Raw genomic sequence first — 24,949 nt, 5'->3', positions numbered from 1 at the left:
ATTGGAAGATTTATGAGTTACATTGGACACAAATGAATGAGTAATCAAAATTTGTTAGGAGTGTATTTGTAAACTTTTAAAGTATTTTTATCATTTTTTAAACTAATAGGGGGTAATTAATTTTTTATAGGGTACCCGGGAAAAGAACCGAAACCTACATTTTAGGTTCCGATTCCTTGAATTTAAGAACCTGCACTTTACAGTTCCGATTCCGATTCCTTTTTTTGGGAACCTGCACTGTGCATTTCCGATTCCCTCGAAAAATACAAGGTACCTGAAACCGTTTATATCCAAGGAAGTCTTGTATTCAAGTCGTGTGAGAGGCAATTACCAAGTTTACCCAACAAAAAACAAATATGCATTTTACGAGCTCTACGGAAAAACCAGATGATCCAAACAGAACAGCCATAACAGATAAGTAATCCATGCCATCTCCTTCATAAGCAGTCCTCAATATAAATTCACTTGATGGCGTACTGGGATAAAGAACAGATCGGACCTTTCTGTCTGGGTAAGGATGATCTAGTAAAAAGATCACAAATGTCTTGGGGTTTAAGCTCCTCAAATCTCAAATATGCCATCTGAAGAAACCCTGAAATAAGTATATTTTGGGTGGTTAGAAACTTCCAATCTGTCATCTGTGGCATAGAAATAACACCATAGATGGCGAAAAAATTGAATTTAACAGTAATATGTAAACCCATTATGGACAAAGGCTTTACAAATGAACAGCCCATATTATGAACTAGTAAAAAATGAATGATTTAGGATTAGATAAAGAAGATAACTTAACAGTTAATGATGAAAAGTTCTATAAAATAAAGGTTCAGGTTTAATTCACGAGAGAAATTCCTACTATCAACTTCCTAGCAAGTAGGAACTTTTTAGACCACAAGTTATGAAATCCTTTGAGTGACTAAGCAGGCAATTAAAATTTGACTATCAGCCATGAGTACGATTGTGGCAGGAAATTCTGACTTGGGGCGTCAAGGACATGGGTGGCATATCTACACCAAATGCAGAGAGATTTCAAGACAAGTACTATCAAAACGTACCTTAATATTCCATCAACACCAAGGAAATGGATTGCATTCTTCATTATGCCCAGCTGTCATAACTCAAAAAAATTCCAACCATGTTGCCTTCCCTGCAAAAATTTGATATGGTCTTGCTTCCTCAAAACATGTCTTGCAACATAATTAAGACAAAAATAAAAAAATAAAAAACAGAAATCTATAATAAGAAAAGACACAGAGAAACCGTTAATTTCATTCAATTGTTATAAAGAGGATAAATTTTAGTTTTATTCTTTAGTCCACATTATATTACAAATACGATATATTGTCATCAATACACATGACCGATCCAAGGACTGCTTTCAATTGAAATTATGCTTCCATTAGGTGATAATTGTCATTACATTGCCCAAAAACTACATATAACAGTACAACAGATTGGAATCCTGTTTTGGTTTAAGTTGTATTCTTATATGAAGATTTTCAACTGTATGGTTTGAATACCTGAGGTGGATCACCAGTTCACTATCACTGTCACCATTTTGTTATTGGTGAAAATTGGTTTCTTGTCTAACTACAGAAACTGTAGAACAGACAGGATGGCATAGAACAGTCAGCAGTAGAGACACATTCATAATCTTACCAGTGTATTCAGCATTCTGATCATCAACCGCAATTTTTTGAAGCTTCCTATTTCTGATTTTTGTAACATCTTCAGGAGTCTTGAGTAATGATAGCTCATCTGAAATCAAAGAGAGAATTATGAAATCTGCATCTAAATTGAAAGAATCTGGAGTTATTGCACATCTGGTTATTAAAACAAAATGTAGGAAATTGTAGCTTCCATGAAAAAATAGTTCTCATCACCTCATCTTTTGGAAGGTCGGAAATAAGGATGCTGCAGTGCATCATCAACACTCATGCGATCCTCCTAAAAGTTATATAAATTTCAGGTTCACATGTATAGTCCAATAATGCATTTGAAAGCAAATCTAAAAGACAAATTGTAAGTTAAAATACGCTTCACAACATGATTTGCAATGCCAAATAATTGATAGATAATATTTAGTGTCATGGCACAAACCTGGGTACATGAAAATATATTTTGTAGGAAAATAACTGAAAGAGGACCAATTTTTTTTTTTTTTTTGCTGCATAGGAATGGTATCTATGTAAATCAGAATTCTTGTTCACAACGGTTTCAACTAGGGAACTTCCTTTGCAATAAATTTTTTTGGCAAAATCTCCTCTACCTCTAGAGCTCCCCAAAGTTAGCACAGAATAACAAACGACTAAACATGAGAATTACTCTCCATCCAAATAGTTATCATCAATCTCCAATCATCCTCATCACGATATTATCCTAGAAGGAATAACATAGTAGCTGATGAATTAGATCAGAATCATATCAAATGCCTAAGTTGTAAATGACCAGCTCAGTTAGGGTCAGGTCAGTATCATTATCCGAACTTGTATTTAATTAGGTTATCAACAAGGGAGCTCTCTGTTAGGATCCCACATTGAAAGGGACCCAACCTAAATTGTTGAGTTATTGGAATGGGTTCCTATCACTCTCTTTGCCATTGAAAAATTTCGGCAAAGTCTTCAATGTTTCTGGTGCTCCCATTGTTACGCCTGCTTCAATTACCCCAAAATCAATGACGTAGATTAACAAATGGTAAAAAAACAAGACAGTCTCCATTAGAAATAGTCATCAGCGTTCTCCAGTCATCTCTCATCACAAATTATCCTGGAAGGACAAATGTAGTAGCTGATAATGATTTAAGTCAGAGATCTTGTCATATCAACTAAGTCATAAATCACAAGCTAATTTATCTTCAGGTCCACAATACATTCCCAGAAGGGATATAACAATCTATGAAGCAAGAATTTGCTCCAACCCCAATTAACTCAATTTTATTATAACACACCAAGTTACCAGCTAATTTATCTTCAAGACCCCACAAAGATTCCAGACTCAAGGTAGAGATGTAACAACCAACAGAGAGTGGAGTAAGAAAATTGCCCAGAGAAGTTTAAAGGTTGTCAATGGCTCAGCTGCTAATTAGGAGGACTTACCGACAAAAAACTATTTTAAAGCAATTAACAACATTAACAACAAATTGAAGTCTTAAATGCCTTGCAACAGTATTGTTTGAATTACAAAACCAGAAAACTTACAGGGTCCCAAAGCAAAAGTTGGCGCACTAACCGCATTGCCCAAACATTTGGAAACCTGCCAACATGGTGATAAAAAGAATATGTAAAGATATAACACAATCTTCAGAATAATAAAATTACATAGGCATGATTATCATAATTCACCCCAGTTTAAGAGGATCTCGACTCTTTATTTGTTGAGAAAAGAACTCCTCAGAGCATTTCCAAGAAGCAGGCGACAATCTACCCTGGATTCCCAAAAATGAAATTCAATGAGTACATGTCAAAGCTTTAGGCCCTTTTTAGAAGGGTTATTTTTGTAGGAGGGGATTTCTGATTCACTTTCTAAGTTTTTTTTCTCATTAATATACATTTCTACCTTTCCTATCCAAAAAAAAAAAAAAAAAAAAAATCAGTACATGTCAAAGCTAGATCTTGACAAGGATACTATGCTTCAAAAAAGACAATTAGCGTATCATACTCTTTTAAGTACAATAATCCTCTAAAAACAATGGATAAAGCTTTATAAACACCAGGCCTAACTCACTCTGCAGTGATACTTCAGCACTTATTTCTACTGACAGCCATGAAATCTTCACTGCTAAATGCATCCAAAAATGAACCTTAATCATTAGACAAATAACATAATGTTCAAGACCATGAATTGTTTATAATATTCTTGACTGTCAGAACATAGTCATACAATTCTATCTGGGTCATTCGGTACAACTCTAGACCTTGCTTTAAAGCACAGACAGTCAGTGGTAGACATTCCAAATTCTAGTTTATTTGGGCTCCCTCTGATTATAAATTGGATAGAAGAAGAAATGACAACTAGTAACCTCAAAAACTTTGGGGTTGAAGGTCAATACAGAATACAGATACTCTTCAACTTGCTTGCTTGTCTCCTTGACCACAAATTAAAGCATGAAAGGTAATAACACCAAAATTTAAAATCCACATCAGAAAGCAATCATGAAAGTCAGCTATGCCATTGTCTATAATAGGAACCATCAAACCACACTTTTTACCTAAACATATCAATAAAGAGATGAAAGAAAGAATGAAAAAAGAAAAGTCACATAGATAAATGCTCAATAATTTGTTGTCCCATAAACACGACCTAGTTTAACATAGAACAAAGATATACTTACTTGGTTTGTACTGCGCATATGCTTCAAGGAATTGCCAGGGATTAGGATACACAATTCCATGAAAGATCTAAGCCTGGCACAACCAAACATTCACCAAATCACCAGTGTCAGCATCTATCACTAAAATATGCAAAACACTCACTCCCCTTACAACAAGTAGAACAGCATATTAATTTCTTAATCATTAAAAAATAAAAAAAAATAAAAAAAATAACCAAACAAACAAACAAAATTTTGAAGGCCCACACACACAATATCTTCATAATTTTATGGATCTTAAAATCAATATTTCAACATTAAAGTGAACAAGCTTCATACAATTTAGATATAAATGGATACTACTGAGCAAGAAATTCCTTTGTAGATGTCAATTATCAGATTTGCTGCCAATAAATAAGAATATAAAGAAGACTAAAATGTATATTTAACCACAGAAATAGGATAAAGTATTACAACACATGGTACCCCCTCCCTCTTTCATATTATATATTGATAAATCAATAAATAATCTTTTTCATTATGGGATCTAGAAGATTATCAAATATATTTATGCTGAGATGTGACATCCTTTTCATAATTGAGAAGCAGAAAAAGGGTTAAGTAGCTCTTGTTATTTTTAGTACTAATGTGCCATAATATAGGAGTCCTCTAGAATTATATGTACATATTTTAAAACAGAAAGTTAATAAGAGTTTCTTCAGAATATAGCTGAACAATTTGAATTCAGAACCTTAATTATCAAATTAAATATGGAGTATAGAGTCTAAAAAATTATCAAATATTGAATGTGAGATACAGATCCCAAATTTCATAAAGAAAAGACAAATAAATAAAGGCAGTTAGTATTTTTAAGTTGAACGCAATATTCTCAGCAACAACTCACTTGTAAGCAAGCTCCTTCAATTCATCATTCCAGCCCTCAAGATGGCGATCCAAAAGAGAGCGCGTCAAGGCACTTATCTGAAAAACATCTGGTGATCCTAAAATCAGCTCTAAGATTACAACACCAACGCTCCACATATCATACCTATGCAACAAAACAAGCAATGCAATAAATTATTCCAACCAATACAAAGGGAAGCATTCTAATTCAACAAATGAAACTAAGTGTTCAGACAGAATAAAGATATTGTTGAAGATAGACCAAGATGCAAATTTTTATATCACTTAAAATGGAATATGACGTACTTCAAAGTTGTGCCCGTTGGATCTTGATACCAACTAGCATTGAGAAAAGCTTCAGGAGGAGCATATTCATAAGTTTGTTCAGCTCTAGCAAAATAAAAAATAAATAAATAAACACCCATCAGGACCTTTTACTATGATTCAAAAACAGGAAACAAAAAGAAACACTCCCAGAAATGAGATACCTAGAAGGTCCAGTCGATCCATACAAATGCTTCACTGTGAACTCATCTATGGCACTACCAAAGTCGATGATGCGCCTAAACAATTAGTTAAAAGGGTATGAATAAATTACCCCTAACATAGATATAACAAAAGGAATATGCAACCATCAAGAAAATTATAATCTAAAGCATGTATATCCCTTTGTCATATTTAATTAGGTGATAAATGCTGTCAACAACATTTTACTGCTCACTAATTATAGCAAGAGAGAGGAAAATAGAACAATATTACATTGAACATACATTTATATGCTACAAATGGCACCATGAAAGGAAAGAGGTCCTATTGTGAAATGTGAATACACTACGCAAGAGAACAATGTAACACATGAAAAAAAGAGAAAGGCAAAAATTGAAGGATGAACATAGCAGTCAGAAATTATAAGATGCTGCAATTTTGTTTGTTACTTTCTTTTTTCCTCCAAGCATCAATAAGAATAAAAAATAATAGCAAAAACAGTCAGGGAAAACATGCAGATTGTCGAGGGTGTTCACTAATTAGTTGAAGAATTAAATGACAAGTAAAGGATTCAAAGTCATTACTGAAATTCCAAATAAAAATATCGCTGGCAGTATTACTAAATACTAATATAGTCTAAAACTGAATATTGTAGAGCATTGGGTTATCAGAAATAAATGAAGCAAACTAAGAAGATTCTACTTGGGCAGTTTACATGATATTGGGAAAAAAGTCTTCTGTAGGTAGGATAGTCTTTCAACGCACCAAAGAAAAGAGCAGAAGGGTTCAAAAAGGGTAGTTGTTACCCTGCTTGAGGCGTCTGCTCATAATGCTATATGGTATCACAACCTATCATACTTCAGCTAAGTAAGTGGAACAAACTTGAGCTGAAAAGCAAAATTTCACTTATACCAACATACATTCTGGTGGTAAAATTCTTATCTTCACTTGGAGTTCCTTTCAAACATTTCCCAGTGTTCCAATCTTCAAAGCATATCACCATGTTTTCTTCCAATAACAAATATAAAAGCATTCTAAGTTAGCATAATCCATAAAATACTTATTTTGCCATAAATGATGTGAAACATGATCAAAGAAATGACAATTCAAGAAAAAGAAAACGGTAGATTTATACCATATAAATCCAGTTGCAATATAAAGGGCATATTTATGTTATATTATCTCAAAATTACTTCCCTAAATTTTACACGGCATCACAGATGAATGACATGAGATAAATAATATATTGAAAAAGTGTTTTCTCACCCAGATCTCTGTCTCCACCCCCACACCCTCACTCTTGCCTGTGAAACTGTAACTCTCACAGCATATAGTCATTATAAATCATGGGATTCACAGATGCGTGGTCCTCAAAGCATGGTTAAATGGTTTTCAACTTATGTAGCATGTACACCAAGGATTGTGAGGAAGGATCATGAAAGCTTAGTGCATATACAGAAGTTCTCATATGGCAATCAATTTGACCAGCCAGCAAGACATAAGAAACAGGAGCTTGGACCAACCAAGGGCAGCCAATAATGCCATTTTAGACTCTTATTTTAATCATATTACTTGATACTCATAATCTATGATGAAAAAATGCATTATTGTGCTCACCAGGTTTGATATCCCTGTGGGTGATATTGCGGTCATGACAAGACTTGAGTGCCATCAACTGTGAAAGGAAAAAAGAAAAGTACATCAAATACTATATGACTGATTTCAATGTTTATCATTATAAAGACCAAGAAAAAAAAAATCTAGACTAGTGCAGAAGTTGAATAAAAGGAAGAGAAAGGACTAATATGGCGCATAAGTGACCAAAAACAAAACTAATGAAACTATCTTTAATGGAAGGAAAAAAAAAAAAAACCCGATACAAGTCTCATAGATAGAGACTAGAAATGAATAAATTTAAAACTCAAAGACAAGCAAGTTTATTTGATCAAGCGGCGATGGAGAGTATAGCCAAGAGCATTGAATTACCATTGAACAATGTTGATAGTAGTACCAAACTTTGGACAAACATAGCAAACTTTTGAGTGAAGCTTTTTTTATTAAAGCATTTAAACTCATCCTATTAACAATAAGCTTATTCGCCTAGCAGAGGAATGACAAATCTTTGAACCACAAAATTCAGTACAAACTGCAGAGCTAATAAAAATAAAAGCCATGTTAACGATCCAATCCAAGCAATGTTCACGCAAGAATGAAAAATGAAAAATAAGCCAAAGTAATATTAAAGTGGTGACAATGGAAGATGCAAGCTAATATTGGCATGCAGACATACCAACTGCCATATAAGATTGCGCATTTCCTCTTGTCCTGCTTCTGTTGTCTTCAACCAATGCCACCATTTTGATGGACGCAGTACCTGCACATGTTTGACCTCTTCAACATTTTCTTCATCAGGATGACTTGCTGCTTCTTCCACAGTATATATTAGCTTCGACAAGGACACACCTTCATAATGGAATACCAGCCATATTTCATTAGATTGAGATTCAAAAGACTCCACATATCTTGCAATATGGTTCAAACCTTCCTCAAAGGAAGCTCTCTGCAATCTAAATTTGTTCGTAAAGTCGTTATCAAAACTCCAGCTGTTTCCACAGTCATGGAAAGATGATTCATTTTTCTCTAATAGGTCATCATAATATGATCTTGATTCTTCTGGATAAGGTTCTGATATTCCAGACAACAGTAAACCTCCAAGACTCGTCGAGGCATTTAAAAAGAGCTCACCAAAATACTTCTCTCGCAGACCACTTAAGTAAACATTGGTCCCTCTCTCCACCTGTTTAAGGTAATCAACTCCATTGAAATAAATTGCCTACAAAAATCAAACTCAAAAAATGGACAACGTAAAAAGCAAAAAGGCAGCAATTAAAAAAAAAAAAAAAAAAAGGATCCAGATGACCAGTCAGAGAAAAAGGTGAGAAATACTGAAATAATATGAACTTGTCAAACCAGTAATTTGAAGGAGAAAGTAAATATAGTAATAAACCAATTACATTCCACAAATTATGAAATTCATTATTAGAAGAAAAATTGACTAGTAGAAGATTAACTATAATTGTGTCACTAAAAGCACAAGCCATGTAAGCAAGAATAAAATTGATTGCATTTCACAGCATAAAATTTATAAACATTCTTGCATATACATTTCGTATTGCTAATAAACCTTATCAGGCCAATTTTTTTTCTATTTTATCTAAATGTATGATTTCATTCTCATGAAAATTTATCATGCCAACAATCCAAGCCCAAAGAAGTACAAAAACACAGCACAAACCCTCTTCCTAGGTAAAGATCCAGAAGAGGAGAGAGAATGGGTAATTAAAATTTTTTGTTATTGCATATGAAATATTCTCTCTTAAATAAACAGAGACAGAACAATGTAATGACAATCATGCCAAATTTTCCAAAATAATGGAAAAAAGGACCACAAGTAGGATCTCTAACATAAATCACATCTTCAATTTTCTTTTTTCTTTTTTCTTTTAATAAGAATCTGTAGAACTATATTAAAGAAGAAATTGATGTAGGTACATCAGTGGATTAGTAGAAATCCACTCAGAGATTAAAAAAAAAAAAAAAAAAAAAATCAAAACAATAAACAATTCTATACAAGACACAAACAAAAATAGGTCAAACATAATATCCTATTTCCCATCCCACAATAAGCAAGCTATACAAAGTTAGCCCAAAACCCCACCTGATTAAAATGTATAAATAAAAAAGAAGATTCCTTAAATTCCTTTGGAAATGAAGCCCAAATAGAAGCAAAAGGTCTAACTCTCTCCCATAAAGCCTCATTGTTATCGTCTCCTTTCACTTCAAAATACGATTATTTCTTTCTTGCCATAAAACCCAAAGAATAGCTAATAAGACACATCTCCAAACGGTTCTCAAAAAGAAAAAAACATTCTCTGTTAATAAAGAATCGCAAGAACTTGGAACTTGGAATAGCCCATGATTCCTGGATTCTTTACAACCATAGCCCATAACTATGAAGCCATAAAACACATCTTCAATTACATTCCAGAATGCAAAGCTATATTCTTTCCTTAAATAACCATCTGCTGCCTTGAATGCTTCATGCCCTCAAACATGGAAATTGAGATACATCCCTCATTGATATTTTGTGAATCCAAGTCAAAGGCAGTATAGTTGTTGAGGGATAATCTCAACAATAGTTACCTCTAAAACTCTGAATATGATATAGTGTGTGTAAAATATAAAATAATAACAAAAATATAAACACCACAAAGAACAAGGGCAAATCTAGAAGATAGTACATATTAAATGCATAGTTCCTTGCTTCAAAAATACATCATCTCCAATATATCCTAATCAAGAAATCCAGCAACAAGAGATGCCAGTACTGAAATAAAGTCAATAATACTTCAAAACAAATGACAGGATACACGAAATGCCAGTCCCCACAACTGTATTTATTGTGACACTATCGTCTCTGTCAACCAATTGTACATCTAGTGTGACCAAGTAACTAGAAAGTTTCAAGGCTCGATGACCAATTGAGTATATTAGGCTTCATATAAAATATTTATATTTCAATTAAGTTAAAAAGATTTCACTTTGACCCAATACCGAGAACAATGCTTAATGAACTATGATGAAGTCATCGGTAAACACTAAATTGAATACAAACTTCTTTTAAAATTTAAAATAAAAAAATAATTTATATCAATTGAATAACTTACCATTATACGTTTCAAAATGAACAAGCCATCATTAGAAGAACCAGCATGGCAATCATTGGTTGAGCCATTTTGCAAATTTCTGGTATGTGATTCTTCAAGAATGGTATCGTCTGAGACATTTTTACTTTTTTCACTCGAGTTTGAGGCATCACTGCCATTTTGACAGTTCCAATGAAAGGCCAGCCATACTTCGCCATATGATCCACGACCAAACTTTTTCTTTAGAACATACCTAATAATCAATATGTACAGAGTGTTTTTATAGGCTTGTCTGACTAGAAAAATGAAACAAGAAAATATAGGTAAATATAAGATTATTTACAACAGTGAATAATCATTAACATAGTAACACTCATTTTTAACAACCCAAAATAGTGCAAAGGAAGGCATATCTTTTGCCTGTCCCACTCAAAAATCATTGCCTGAATCTATGTTACTACCAAATATTATACAATGTTCAATGAGCACCTTTTGATGAGTTCATATCACCTTCCATGAGTCCCAGTACTCTACCTTATTAATTTATGCCTCGTGTTTGAGCAGGAGTCAAAATACATGTGTTCATATAGATACATAGCAAGTCAACTCTAAACCAAATTGTCCATATACAATGGCCTGACTGTAATTAAAAACCATGCATCAGTTGTGCTTGATTGGCGCTATGTGCATCATTTCACAAAGGCTACCAGGACACATTTATTTTATCCAAATAAAGATAGGCATGCCTTTAAGCATAAAGGAAGTACATTACCTGCATGCAGGTAAATGAAACAGTTTTCAAGTTTATCTTTCTCAGTAATTGCAACCTTTAATTATTTGATGGTTCTATAAGCTACGGGTCACAAGGAGAAAAAGCTGAATAGAAAACAGATATGTACCTCAAGTCAGGCATTGCATTCTCATTTGATCCATAATCTGAACCAGCAGTATGGAAGGGTATTGATTCAAGCAAACCAAGGAAACTAGCAAAGCCTTCAGTATTGATGCATTGATCTTTACTTCCATCTACAGTCATTCCAAAATGCAAGCAAATATTCTGGTCGTTATAAGAATATAGAGGTCCACCTAGACAAAAACAGAAGAAGAAGAAGAAGAAGAAACAGAATATATTAATCCTGAACAAACAAAAACATGACATACAAAAAATGTGAGCCAGAAGTCCACCATGGAAGCAGCAGAGCTGTCAAAGCTCAAAAGTCAAAATAGAACTCTCCAAAAAACAAAAAACAAAAAGCACTCAGAAAATAATAAAAATAGTGTTACAATTTTCATTATTGAAAAAATAGAAGTATTCTTGAATGCAAAGGAAACTGACACCAAAGAGAAGCAAAGAATCAAACTTTATCCCACAATAAATCAGCCTCATCATCCTTAGCCATTGAAGTGGTTTTCTATCCAGCCACATTGATGTTCAAAGAATAGTTGTCTTAGTTAAATTAAACTTCTATTTTTTTTTTTTTTTTTAATTAGGATTATCAAATATTGTTTTATTAAAATTAGGATTATATCTAATCCAGTTTTTCAAGACCTATGAGTAAAAGCTTCTTTCATTATTGTTTTTATGCATGATTATTTGACATGAAATAAGATATTGATTCTTTCCCTATAGATTGTTTCTTTCTCATTTTTTCTAACATTTCTCCTTTTTCTTGCTATTCTTCCCAATCTATCCTTCTTTGATTCTATTTATTTCTATATTCTTTATCAACTTCTCCTTTTGCCCCTCTATCAATTTGTAACAAAGCAAGTTTTGATTTCTTCTTAAAGGCTTGTGCCCCAAAACCCTAGACTCAATCAAAACCCTAAATTCTTTCAAAATACAAAAAAAAAAAACCCTAATTTCTCCCATCCAAAAACCCCCCCCAAAAAAAAAAAAATGGAAAAAAAAAAAAAAAAAAAAAAAAAAAAATCAGATTGCACAGAAAGCCCAAGCTTCCACAATCAAAACTACGTTGAACCACTGCCCCATGCATCGCCATCACAACCTTCGTTGAAGAATCAAGTCCAAAAACAAATTGGAAAATTCCCTACATACCACCAAAAGTTGAGCCGCCGTACTAGATTCCATCCACCACCTAAGTTTTCACCACCCATCCCAAATTCCTAGTTGCTAGTCTGTCTAATGACACCTCTCCATCTTCCTTTAGACGTTGCAAGTGATACACACGCACTCAAGTTTTGGTTTATGTCACTTCAGACCCTTCATGTTTCAAATACTTTCAGTTTAGTCATGTTTGTGCCTTATTGACCAAACATGAACTTAAGCAAGCCATCAGGCATTTCAACCAATTTAAATACCTAAAAACCAAAATCAATAACCATTTGACTACCTTTGGAGAAAACATGAACACCCAATCTGTAAACATCCCTATTACCTAACAGTCTAAATCGTTAGGTAAATAACCGATAGATGATCCTATAAGTGGTCAATTCTCTAATCCTCTTAATATTTTTAAGCCTAAAGTTGAAGCAACTATTGAAACTTCTAACTATCGAATAATAAGCTCAATCAATTACCCAAAGCACGCATTAATGTCTGTAGATTAGGTGTTCATGTTTTCTTTCAAGATAGTCAAATAAAGTATTGAAACCAGTTTGAAATGTCTAAATGGCTCACTTAAGTACATGGTCACAAATTTTTTTCAAGGCACAAACTAGGGATGTCAAACGAGCCGAGTTCAAATAGCCAAAGCTCAGCTTGCTAGGCTCGCGAGCTTCAACGAGCTCGAAAGGGTCCAAAATGTTAGTTTTATAAGTATTAGGGTATATGAACTTAAAAGGTTGTAAAAATGACAAACACCCCCATAAATCATAATCCCAAATCAATTAAAACTATCCCTCTTCTTAAGTCTCTCTTTCTCAACTCACAATCTCTCTTCTCTTCACTGCAAACTCTTTCTCATTTAAAAGCAATTCGTTAACAAAAGAAAAATTCAAATTTTAGTCAACGATTGATCTTTGAGATATGTAACCCATGTGCCCTTGTATTTTGTGTTTAGTTTTCTCTTTCCTTGGGGCGTCACATGTGACCCTTTTTATGCGTAATTTTTATATTTTATGTTTTTATTAATTTGTGGGCACTATTTTGTAAGACTATATAAAGTCAAACTATGCTTTGTAATGGGTTAGCTTTTATGAATGATAAATTGAGCTCTTGAAAGAGTTTTCTTCAATCCTTTATCCAAGCTTTGGTCGAACTTGGTGGTGGAAAAATCCAAACCAATGGCTCAGCCTTTACATTTGGATCTCTTGGCGGGTGGCTTTGCCTTTAAGCCTTAAAGTTGGCCGTTTACTTTGATTTTGTTATTTACTTGTTGTTTGGTTTGTTAAGTTTAGTTAGATTTGCTTATATTGTGTTGTTGTGTTAGAGTTTTGGAGTCTTTGTTGGTTGATATTATTTGAGGAGAACCGACCTTTGATTGTGTTGCACTAAAACATGAGTGAGTTAATCTAGCTTCCATCATAAACATCACAGCAACACAATCAAAGTTAAACACAAAATATAAAGGCACATGGGTTATATAAAAGTTAGACTAGGTCTTCCTTAAACTAAACAAAAACGAAATGATAGATTTTGTTGAGTTGTACAGAATCATATCAGGATTAGGATGTTGATCATATTAGAATTAAGATCAAGATCACATTAGGATTAGGATCATAATCATATTGGGAAAATGATCAGTTTTATTAGGAATAGGATTATTTCATGAATATATATTATTGTATATTGTTCACAAGGAATATTAAGAAAAATCTCTTTTGATTTCACATGGTATCAAAGCAAAGAAATCAGAAATCTTAGAATTTTTTTTCCTTCTTCTTTTCTGTTTCAGCGATTTTTTTCCGATGATCTTTTCCGGCGAAATTTAGGTTGCCTCCATCTAGTGTTGACTCTGAAATCCGACAACACCAACCTATTCGTCTCTCTCTCGCCGTCAAACCCTCAAAAGATCATCGTTGTTCGCCGTCCCACGCACCAATCGACTTTCTGACAGCTTCTCCAATCTCCTTCTCCGACGAGTGTGACATCTCATCGTCGACACCAATAGCCTCAGACAACGCCGACAAGCAGAACCTTGGGTCTCATCACTGTCCGACGCCTGCCACATCGTCACCGTCATCGGAAAACGTCATCCATCGTATAAAATATTTTTATTTTTTTACTACTGCCCAAATCAGTTTAATCTCTATCATAAATTGATGATGTCTGCTGCAAGATGGTTGAATTGCTACAAGTTGCATGGCCCCCCTTCTCAGGCCGCTAATGTTGTTCAGACTGATCACCCTGATCCGCATTCAGGGTCATCTGAGGGACACATTCAGCCATCCTTGACTCTCATTGGTGCTAATTATGAAGAGTATCTCAAGTATCAAGCAAATAAGCAGTCTTCCTCATCTGTTGCCTCCATAGCTCACTCGGGTAATTCAGTTGCATGCCTCACTCAATCTTCCCTTTAGGGCCTTGGATACTTAATTCTAGTGCTTCTGATCATATTTCTGGTAACCCTCATTTACGTTCTCATCTCACTAATGCTACATCTCTACCTTCTGTCACTATGGCTAATGGGTCCAAAACAGTTGTAAAAGCAGTGGGCCGTGCACATCCACTTCCATCCTTGGCCTTAGACTCTGTTCTTTATATTCCTAATTGTCCTTTTAATCTTATGTCTGTTAGTAAACTTACATGGTCTTTAAATTGTTCTATCACTTTTGATACTACTTCTGTTGTTATACAAGACCAAGATATGGGACGGATAATTGGTGCAGGATATGAGTCACAGGGCCTCTACCATCTCAATTTACATTCTGCCCCTATAGCATGCACTGTTTCGAATCTCCGGTTCTCCTTCATAATCGTTTGGGCCATCCTAGTTTATTGAAGCTTCAGAAGATGATTCGAGGTTTATCTAATTTATCATCTTTCAATTGTGAGTCGCGTCAACTTGGGAAACATTCTCGCAGTTCACTTCCTAAGCATATCAATAAACAGGCAACGTCCCCTTTTGAGTTAGTTCATTTAGATGTGTGGGGTTTTTGTTGTGTTTCGTCTATCTTGGGATTTCAATATTTTGTTACATTTATTGATGATTATTCTCGTTGCACCTGGTTATTTTTAATGAAAACTCGTTCTGAATTATTTTCCATATTTGAATCCCTTGTGCTGAAATTAAGACTCAATTTAATACTATTATTCGTGTGTTGCGGAGTGATATTGTTCGTGAATACTTTTCTGCCCCCCTTTACAAAATTCATGTCCTCCCAAGGAATCCTCCATCAGTCATCTTGTGCTTATACCCCACAACAAAATGGGGTTACTAAGCGTAAGAATAGACATCTCATTGAAACTGCCCGCACTTTGTTTATACACAATCAGGTTCCTTTCCAGTTTTAGGCAAACGTTGTGCTGACTACTTGTTTCTTGATCAATCGGATGTCTTCTTCTGTCCTACAAAACAAGGTACCTCATTCTATTTTGTTTCTTGACCAGTCTTTATTCTCTCTTCCTCCCTGTTTCTTTGGTTGCACCTGTTTTATCCATGTCTTCTCCCCTGGTCAGGATAAAATGTCTGCCAAGTCTACCAAATGTATTTTCCTGGGTTACTTGCGTCTTCAAAAAGGTTATAAGTATTACTCTCCCACACCAAATCGATATTTCATATCTGCTGATGTTACGTTTTTTTAGTCTTCTCATTTCTTCTCTTCATCTCCACTAGACTGTGCCTCTATAACTGAGGTCCTCTCCATACCTTACATTGCTCCTCTTTCTGGTTAGTCATCTGAGTCTATCCCTGTCTCATAATGTTCTTCACCTAAAGGAGAGTCCCCCCCTGTAGATGATGCTCTTATTCCTCTTACAGGTACTGACATTATCCCTGACCCTATTCCTAAGGCTCCTATTACAGGTCCTACTCCAGATTCCTCTCATGCTGCAGTCCTACCTTCTGATCATCAGTTTCCCATTGTCATTCGTAAAGTATGCGATCCACTCGTAACCCTCATCCAATTTATAATTTTCTTAGTTATCATCGATTATCTTCACCATATTTTGCTTTTGTGTCCACTATTTTGTCTGTGTCTGTTCCTTCCAATATTCATGAGACGTTGACCGATCTCGGGTGGCGTCAGACAATGGTTAAAGAGATGACTGCTTTGCATAATAATAACACTTGGGAATTAATTCATTTGCCTCCAGGGTGGTCGACTGTTGGTTGTTGTTGGATTTATATTGTCAAAGTTAGTCTAGATGAGCAGGTTGATCGCTTGAAGGCTTGTTTGGTAGCCAAAGGATACACTCAGACTTATGGGTTGAATTATTATGACACTTTTTCTCTTGTGGCGAAGATGTCTTATGTCTACTTGTTCTTATCTATGGCTGCCATCCGATAATGGCCTCTGTTCTAATTGGGCATTAAGAATGCATTTCTGCATGGTGAGCTTCAGGAAGAGATATTTATGAAGCAATCGCTCAGTTTTGTTGCTCAAGGGGAGTCTGCCTTAGTCTGTAAACTTCATCGCTCACTGTATGGCTTGAAGCAATCTCCTACTGCCTGGTTTGGACGTTCCAGTACTGTCATCCAAGAGTTTGGTATGGTGCGGTGTGAGTTTGATCATTCGGTTTTCTATAAATATACATCACCAGAGCAATGCATCTATCTAGTTGTCTATGTCGATAATATTGTCATTACAAGAAGTGATCAAGATTGTATTGAGCAGTTGAAGAAACACTTGTTTAGCCACTTTCAAACCAAAGATTTGAGGTTACTTAGATACTTCCTTGGTATAGAAGTTGCTCAATCCAGCTCTGGTATTGTTATCTCTCAAAGAAAGTATACACTAGATATTCTGGAAGAAACAGGGATGTCAGATTGCAACTTACTGCATATTTCTTCTTTTCTTTTAACTTTTGTACTTTGATCTAATGTGCTTGGGTTATTTTTATTGGAATTTGAGAGGAATTGAGCTCGACTTGACCTTGACAAAGCGAGCTTCAATCGAGCTCAAGCCCGACATGTTAAGCTCGACCGAGCTTAAGCTTGAGCTCGAGCTCAACGCTATAGTAGCCAAGCCGAGTTCAAAAAGTCGAAGCTCGGCTCAACTCGACTCGTTTACACCCCTAGCACAAACATGATTAAACTAAAAATATTTTAAACATGAAGGGGTTGAAGAATATAAACAGAGATCTAAAGAGTTAATATGCAATTTGATTTGTAATAGGGTGTGTAACACGTGGCGTTGGAAGGAAGCCAAAGAATTGTTGATGGATAGATCGGCAACCAGGGAATCTTTTGGGATGGGCGGAAAAACTCACTCGGGCAATGGACAAGATCTAGAAAGCCAACAGTGACTAAACTTTGAGTGGTGCATAGGGGACTTTCCGATAGGGTTTTGAACTCAATTCATTAGGGAAGGTTGTAATCAGCAAGGGAGGAAGCCAACGTGGTGGTTGTGACAAAGGTGCGTAATAATAGGTGGTGGCACATGGGGCAGTGGTTTGACATAGTTCTAACGGTTGAAGCCTGGGGTTTTTGTGCTTTCTGATTTTTTAAAAGGATTTTGGATGGGAGAAATTAGGGTTTTTTTATATGTTTTGAGAAAATCTAGGGTTTTGATTGATTATAGAGTTTTGATAGGAAAGCTTTTAAGAAGAAATCAGAACTTATTTTGATACCAATTGATAGAAGGGCAGAAGGAGAATTAGGTAAAGAATAGAGAATAAGAGGATAGACTAGCGAGAATAGCAAGAGAAAGGGAGAAATTCTAAATAAATTAAGGGAAGAAACAATCCTTAGGAAGAGAACCAATATCTTATTCCATGTCAAATAACCATGCGTAAAAACAATAATGAAAGAAGCCTTTATTTATAGGCTTAAAAAAATTAAATCCTAATCAAAATATAATTTGAATAATCCTAATTTTAATGAAACAATAGTTTGATAATCCTAATCCTAATAAAAAATTGAAATAAAAGTTTAATTTAACTAAGACAACTCAATCCTAGAAATTATCCTATTCTCTCTACATCACACACGCATGTGCGTGTGTGTTGCTATATAATACAACTAATTCACAAAACATTATTGGAGGAAGTTAATTGACTTTCGATCCAGATATGCAGAGGTTCATGTATGTCTCAGTGTGTCAAAAATAGTACAGCATCCATCCACAAACACAACTTCACTTACCAGAACGATGGTCAAGGCTGTTGGGTAGAGCCTGTGAAAAGTCATACACATGATCTTCTTGTCCATCCTTTTGAGCCCCCAGTTTGCTATCGACATTTTCATCAAGGTTTTCAGATAAATAAAAACAGTTAAATCTTCCACGTTTTCCTGCAACCTAGAGGAAGGAAAACAATCCATCAGTTATACAAATTTTCCCTGTATTGATGGTCACATAGCCCTTTATTATAAACCTGTCATTGGAAAACTGTTCAGCCTCAATTGCTAAAGTTGATAGAAAAGTAAACCAAATAAAATAAATTCAAGCAATCAGTTTTTCAGATTTTGTTAATGGTCACAGTTATAATGTAAATTAAATGTACCAGAAAAACTCAGGTATTCAAATCCCAAAATAATCAACAAAATTGATATTTTGGCAGGGTGGGATTCAGTTAAAATAATCTTTTCCAAGAGTAATTTCAAATAAATAAGATCAAGTATTTGGAAAATTAAGAAAAAATGGAAATCTACCTCTGCCAATAATTCAATTGGCAATGAGAAGAAACCTTGATTGGGAAAAGAATAGAACAACCAGCAAGATATCTTAGTTTGCTATTTCCTTTTTCTTATCATTTATGCACTATCGTTGGCATCATAAAATATCATAGCTCACCAAGACGCATAACTGCTGTCAAGACCAGCCACCTTATAATTTTTATATTCCAGGAATCTCTTTCAGGTCCTTTTTCTTTAAGCAGCATAAGTTATCCATTTAACAAGTGAAAAACAAATAAAACATCTCCATATTATTTCTAGTTAAGTGCAAATTGCCTGAAAACAAGTTACCCGGCACGTTTCTATTCACCTAACAGATAAAGGAACCAAATTCACATAACAAGGAATTAGCTTTACGCAAATATGAAGAAAAATAAAAATCTTTGTCTTCCAGCCTTACCAATAACCTGTCAAATTTGGTCGTAAGTGGATGAGCATGTTTCAACTGTACCAGGTCAATAGCTTTGTCATTATCTGATCATGGTGACAACAGCAAAATCAGCTAATTAGTAAACACACAATCATTAAAATCAGTACACACAATTCAGATGTAAAAATTAAAAGATAGCTAACCCTTCAACATGTACAATGCTCATAACATACCATTTACATTTTGGAATTACCAATGTCCACTAAAGTCACACTATCATTGGAATTTGACAAAAACTTGAGTGTCTAACAGAATATTGAGGAATAAATAATGCATACAGCTACAGGAGAGATACTATAGTGAGACAAGTGCAAGCCTAACATGGACAAGAGTTGAACATATATAAGCATTCATCAGATAAGACCAATGAGAAATATGGTATTATAATAGATACAGGGTATGCACTAAAAAGATGGTGACAGTTTTCCCTTCACTTAATATAGCTGTTTTGAGGAACCAATAAACCAGGTCAGCAGAAGATCAGCCCAGAGGCTTTGGTTTAGTTGTTTATTGTAGACATAAGAGCAGTAGGAAGATTCACATTCATACTTCATGGAAATATGAGGCATTTAAGCACTAATATTTATGACCCTTATGTTGTGAAGGCAGTGGGTCCAACAACATATGAGTGCCAGCGCCCTGCGGCACCCATTTATAGCAAATTTAATTAAGATCAAAGTATAATGGCAGGTGATCAATTGTACGGCCACAAGTCATTATTCATAAATACGATGGGTTCTCACAAACTAATATTGATCCATTACCCATGCAGCATATATTATCATCTATCAGAAAATCTATGAGCAAAGCGACTTACCTGACAGTTTATAAATGGACTTCTGTAGTTCTTTGGTAGGGCAATCTATGTCTCCCTCTTCTATACACGTTTCTCTCAACTGGTTTTGAGAAACATAAGTAGATCCTAGTGGAACCACAACGGCTGCCATATTGTCCATGGTGCCCTTTTCAAAGGCAGAGTTTACTAAGCAGTCAGCTAATGAGTATGAGCATGAAGAAGAGAGTCCTGGTCCAACGATACCATCAGTGTGCAATTCCCACAGTATATCACAAATATCTTGCAAGCTCAGCTTCTCAAACACACCATCAGATGCAGCTACCAAATAGCTATCATTCTCGGTCAGAGATTGCCAATCTGTTACCTCTGGTGCAGATATAACACCATAACTGAAGATAATCCAAACAAAAATTGATTACAGTCTAACAATGTAAATAGTTCTGAATCCAATTTCAGGGTCCTAGATAAAATTAGCATACCTTATTTAAAATAGTCAATAGAAGAAAAAAGGGGAAATACCATATCCACATATTTTCTGGTGGTTTTGAACCTCACCTTTTATAAGACAAATCACCAATAGCTCGAGAAACAGCCAGCCGACCATTTACTCGTGGCACACCACCCCACTCCAGAACATAACCACCAGCAGCTTCCACTCGGAACCTTTCATCATCTCTATCAGGATGATGATCTCTAGTCAATTCCTTGACAGTAAAATGAGCCAGTCCATTGGTGGTTGGGAATTTAAAGTTATTATGATCTCTTGATCGTGAAACACCATTACGTCTTTGCTCCCTGTATAACCTTAATAAAGTAGCTGCAAAGTCAAGTACCATGGCATGAATACCTTCACCGTGTTTCTGTTAATATGACAAAGGGATCTATGCTATGGTCAATCATACTCCACAATAGGGCATGAAATAACATGATAAGATGAACAGAAGTTCAAAATAGATCATTCACTATTCTAATCAAATTATAACCTTTAGCCTCCCCAGGTGACCGAAATTTTTCAGAGCACAAAAGAGCTTTTGAATCTCCAACATTGGCAGCTAAAATTTGGCCCTCCACTATTAGCACAACTGTGGCTGTAGAGCCCGAATCAAGATTCTTTCTGGATGCTTCCTTCATGGCCAATACAATAAAATATCAACATAAGAGAAAAAGATGCAATGCACTTATCAGCATAAGAGAAAAATATGCAATGCACCAAATTTTAAGCCAAGAAACATCAACCAACTTGCCTTAGAAAATGCCGCATCAATATCATGGATTGCCCTCAACAATGCTTCTTTTAAAATTTCCAAGTGAAAAGAATCATCGAAATTTGCAGGAAAAGAGACCTTAAACCTGTGAAAGCATTCACATGAGTAGCATATATCCCCAAGGATAATAATACTAAATGCAGTAAAATAAAAAAGATATTAAAGGACAAGATGAAGCTAAACAATAGCATCCCTTTAATATAAAACAAGTAATAGAAACAATAATGGCAGCATGAATGCATATATAAAAGCACCTTTCAAAGTTCAGTTTATGCCGACCCAGTTCTTCATCCCAATTAAGCACTTGAGAAACAATATCCAATTCCCCCTTAATCGGCAACCTTCCGGTTGATTTCTTCAATACAACAGAATATGTAGCATCCAAAAGAAAATATGTATGCAAAGCAAAATACTCCAATAAAAGCTTGGAAGCCATCTCACTAGCTTCAGCACCATTATGGCCATCAAAAACTGCCACAATTCCAACAGTAACCTCCTTAACCCCTGCAAGACCTGCTTCCATGTCAAATTCTACGTATTTCAGCAGCCACTTCTATGATAGTAAAGGTAAATCACAGTAATATATAAACTTCTATATTCATCAAACTAATAAATACGACAGCCCAAATCCCCACTTGTATTTCTTCTCATCTTCTGAGCAGCACACAATTAGAGTTTTGAAAATAGTATGGCATATGTTTAAAACCCCAGTCCTAATATTTTTTTCTTTTTCTCCTTCCAATATATATATCTTTCCTAACATTTAACTAGGCGTCATTTCACTAGGTTTAATGCAGAAATTATATTACATGTCAATCTTGTTTAAGCTTTTCTTTAAAATGGACATCCCAATGCTCTTCCATATATCAAATACTAAAATTCAGTAAGAAGCAAATATCCCAATTTCATCATACTAATCATATTGTATCACAGGTTATTGCCTTCCAACTCAAACTATAACACCAATTCACAGCACATAATTACTAAAACATAATTATATGCAAACACATGTATATATGGAGAGAGAGAGAGAGAGAGAGTTGCGTAACCAGGGAAGGGAATGTGAAGGTCGAGAGCACAGAGAGTGCGATCCTCCTGAGATTTTCTTCGGCCAAGAAGCATAGCCGATTGACAACGATGGGTGGTACGTGGTCGGGAATCGTAATTTGGAAGCTTCCAGCGAGGGCATTTTGGGGATTGAAACACCGCCGGTGCACCGCCTTCTTTGTACACTGTCAAACACGTCGACGATTCTCCGCTAGAACGCGTCGTTACGTATGCAACAATCGAAATAATAAGCCCTAAAACGGACAGCTTCGATTTGAATACAAGTGTCCTCATGTTTGACTGATTTCCTTAATTTTCATCTCACAGAATTACAAGAAATTGAAATAACAGTAGACCGAGACATGAACAGTTAAAGCGCGCTCCGGGATTGATACTTTGGCGCTATTTTGAATATTGCCAGGTCAGCGGAAAGGGGAAATAGTTGAGATAATCGAGTAATTCAGTGAAACTGGAATCTTCCTAAGCATTTCCCGGGGTTTTTAATTGGCACCCTCAATTTAGGAGTGTATGTGTCATTTTCCAAAATATGGGGATCTCCTCAGTATTTGTAAACTTGAGAGTTCATTTAAGATATTAATTAAATCAGAGTTAACAATATTAATCTCCTTGAGTTACGATTAAATAACAAAATTCTCTTTTAAGGTTTCGGAAATAATGAAAATTTATCCGTGTTAAGTTTTAGGTATTCAAATAATAATAAAAAATACTTAATTAATGTCTTTCTAATATTACATCCAAGTCAAATTCGTAGATCCATTGGCCAAATCCATGGTCAAAGGTTTAGACCCGGAAAATATCTAGTGAAATCTTTTTATAAAATTATTTCACCAAAGACATTTATCAAATCAGTTCTCATATATGTCTCCTTATTGAGTCAATAGTCATCCCTCTTATTAAATATGTATGAATTTAGACCGTCGAATCTATTTATAAACATGCATAAATAGTTAGTTAATTCATTTGATTTGTTCTTTGTATTCTTTTGACGGTAATAGGAATGCAAAAGAAGTATTCTCTCCATCTTTAGCTCTTTTGAGTTCTTTATTTCTTGAGTGCATGTTTTCAAGTTTACTTAGAGCAAACCTCTTTGTACATGATTTCTCTAGGTCTATGACACTAATCATGATGTTTCTTAGATGGAATCATGGTTGTCTCTAAAATAATGTAATATGGAACCTAGGACAAGTTAACTCCAAAATCTGACGTAATCGTCCATTTTGTCTCCATTAAATCTGTTTTGCATTAAACTACCTTTTCATTGAATTTATTGTTTAATTATGAGTTTGTTCGATCCATGTGATCATGTTGTAACCAATAAGATTGCTGGGCCTGTTTGGGCTCCAATTTGTGTCAATGGGACGGTTTGGGTTATTATTGGTTGTTTTGGACTTTTCGTATGATATGTAATGGAACTGGGCCGAATGAAACGATACAAAAATATCGATTATAAATAAAATGTTCTTCCAGAAGCAATAAACACAAATTATAGAACAATGTAGAAGCTTATTGTAAAACAAATAAGAACTTCTTTTTCAATGCCCCATGAACTGTTCCTAGTATTTGGATAATATCCATAGGGTTGCTCACCTGCATCGTAAGAAGAAACCATATATTATAAATTAAAATCAATGTACTACTGCAGTGTACACATCAGAACAATGTAGAAACTTGGTAATTAAATAATTTAATACAAGAGAAGTTTCCACTTCGTGTATTTTATTAATAATAATTAATAAGAAGTGTCGTCGTCTTTTCGATTCAATTTGGCACTGGCAATCACTTTAGCTATTGACACGCACACACTTTGAACCTATAAAAAGGAATGGGCTGTGGGCCATTTCATTCATCCCTGACCCAACAACACCAAACCTGGGATTCAAAATATCCACCTATTCGCCTAATTTACCTGTCTCCAAATCCTCGACATAATTAACTTAATTACCTTAATTAATTCCTCTCTTAAACCTTCATTATGCCTCGTTTAATTAAGCAACTTTAAATTAATTATTTTTTATTTTATTTGCCATAGATCTTCATCTTCAGTAGTTTCGCGAATGTTGTAGAAGGTTTTGTTTTGGATAATATCTTGATATTTTTAATTTTTTAATCCCTCGGGGTGGTGCTTTTGATGCAACAATATATAATATAATATTAGCTTGCTTAATTAAACAAATAATAAATTTATTATTTAAATAACAATTGCCACGGAATACACAATAAATTAATCCCACTTGTTGATCTAGAATTTGCC

At 34.8% G+C, this 24,949-nt stretch overlaps 1 protein-coding gene across 5 annotated transcripts; it reads right to left on the bottom strand.

Annotated features, from left to right (window-relative positions):
• Positions 1-176: 176 nt before the first annotated feature.
• Positions 177-23,109, bottom strand: LOC116145851 (probable protein phosphatase 2C 51). 5 transcript variants are annotated; one of them, XM_031431282.1, is made up of 23 exons: positions 22,680-23,109; positions 21,885-22,143; positions 21,610-21,715; positions 21,349-21,490; positions 20,921-21,182; positions 20,387-20,754; positions 19,540-19,613; positions 18,609-18,762; positions 11,304-11,490; positions 10,426-10,657; positions 7,989-8,531; positions 7,316-7,373; positions 6,619-6,706; positions 5,701-5,775; positions 5,519-5,602; positions 5,214-5,357; positions 4,331-4,403; positions 3,342-3,424; positions 3,198-3,252; positions 1,859-1,947; positions 1,660-1,760; positions 1,056-1,147; positions 177-581 (listed from the first exon to the last, which is right to left on the bottom strand). In XM_031431282.1, the coding sequence occupies exons 1-20, from the start codon at positions 22,969-22,971 to the stop codon at positions 1,885-1,887; spliced, it is 3,342 nt and encodes a 1,113-aa protein (XP_031287142.1). In that variant the 5' UTR covers positions 22,972-23,109; the 3' UTR covers positions 177-581; positions 1,056-1,147; positions 1,660-1,760; positions 1,859-1,884. The 5 variants fall into 5 exon arrangements, with proteins under 5 accessions (XP_031287142.1, XP_031287144.1, XP_031287143.1 ...); XM_031431284.1 differs by having other exon boundaries at positions 7,989-8,495; XM_031431283.1 differs by having other exon boundaries at positions 21,885-22,134.
• Between the last annotated feature and the right edge of the window lie 1,840 nt (positions 23,110-24,949).

This window comes from Pistacia vera, unplaced genomic scaffold (genome assembly GCF_008641045.1).
Source record: "Pistacia vera cultivar Batoury unplaced genomic scaffold, PisVer_v2 Contig468, whole genome shotgun sequence".
NCBI lineage: Eukaryota > Viridiplantae > Streptophyta > Magnoliopsida > Sapindales > Anacardiaceae > Pistacia > Pistacia vera.
The sequence above is the reverse complement of the archived record's forward strand: the minus strand, read 5'-3'. Positions and strand labels throughout refer to the sequence as shown.

Excerpts from the sequence above, each read along its gene's own strand:
- LOC116145851 (XM_031431282.1), bottom strand. The coding sequence starts at position 22,971 with ATGAGGACACTTGTATTCAAATCGAAGCTGTCCGTTTTAGGGCTTATT. Across the intron at positions 22,144-22,679 it reads CCTTCACATTCCCTTCCCTG|GTCTTGCAGGGGTTAAGGAG; the intron begins GTTACGCAACTC and ends ACATGGAAGCAG. Across the intron at positions 3,253-3,341 it reads CGAGATCCTCTTAAACTGGG|GTTTCCAAATGTTTGGGCAA; the intron begins GTGAATTATGAT and ends CCATGTTGGCAG.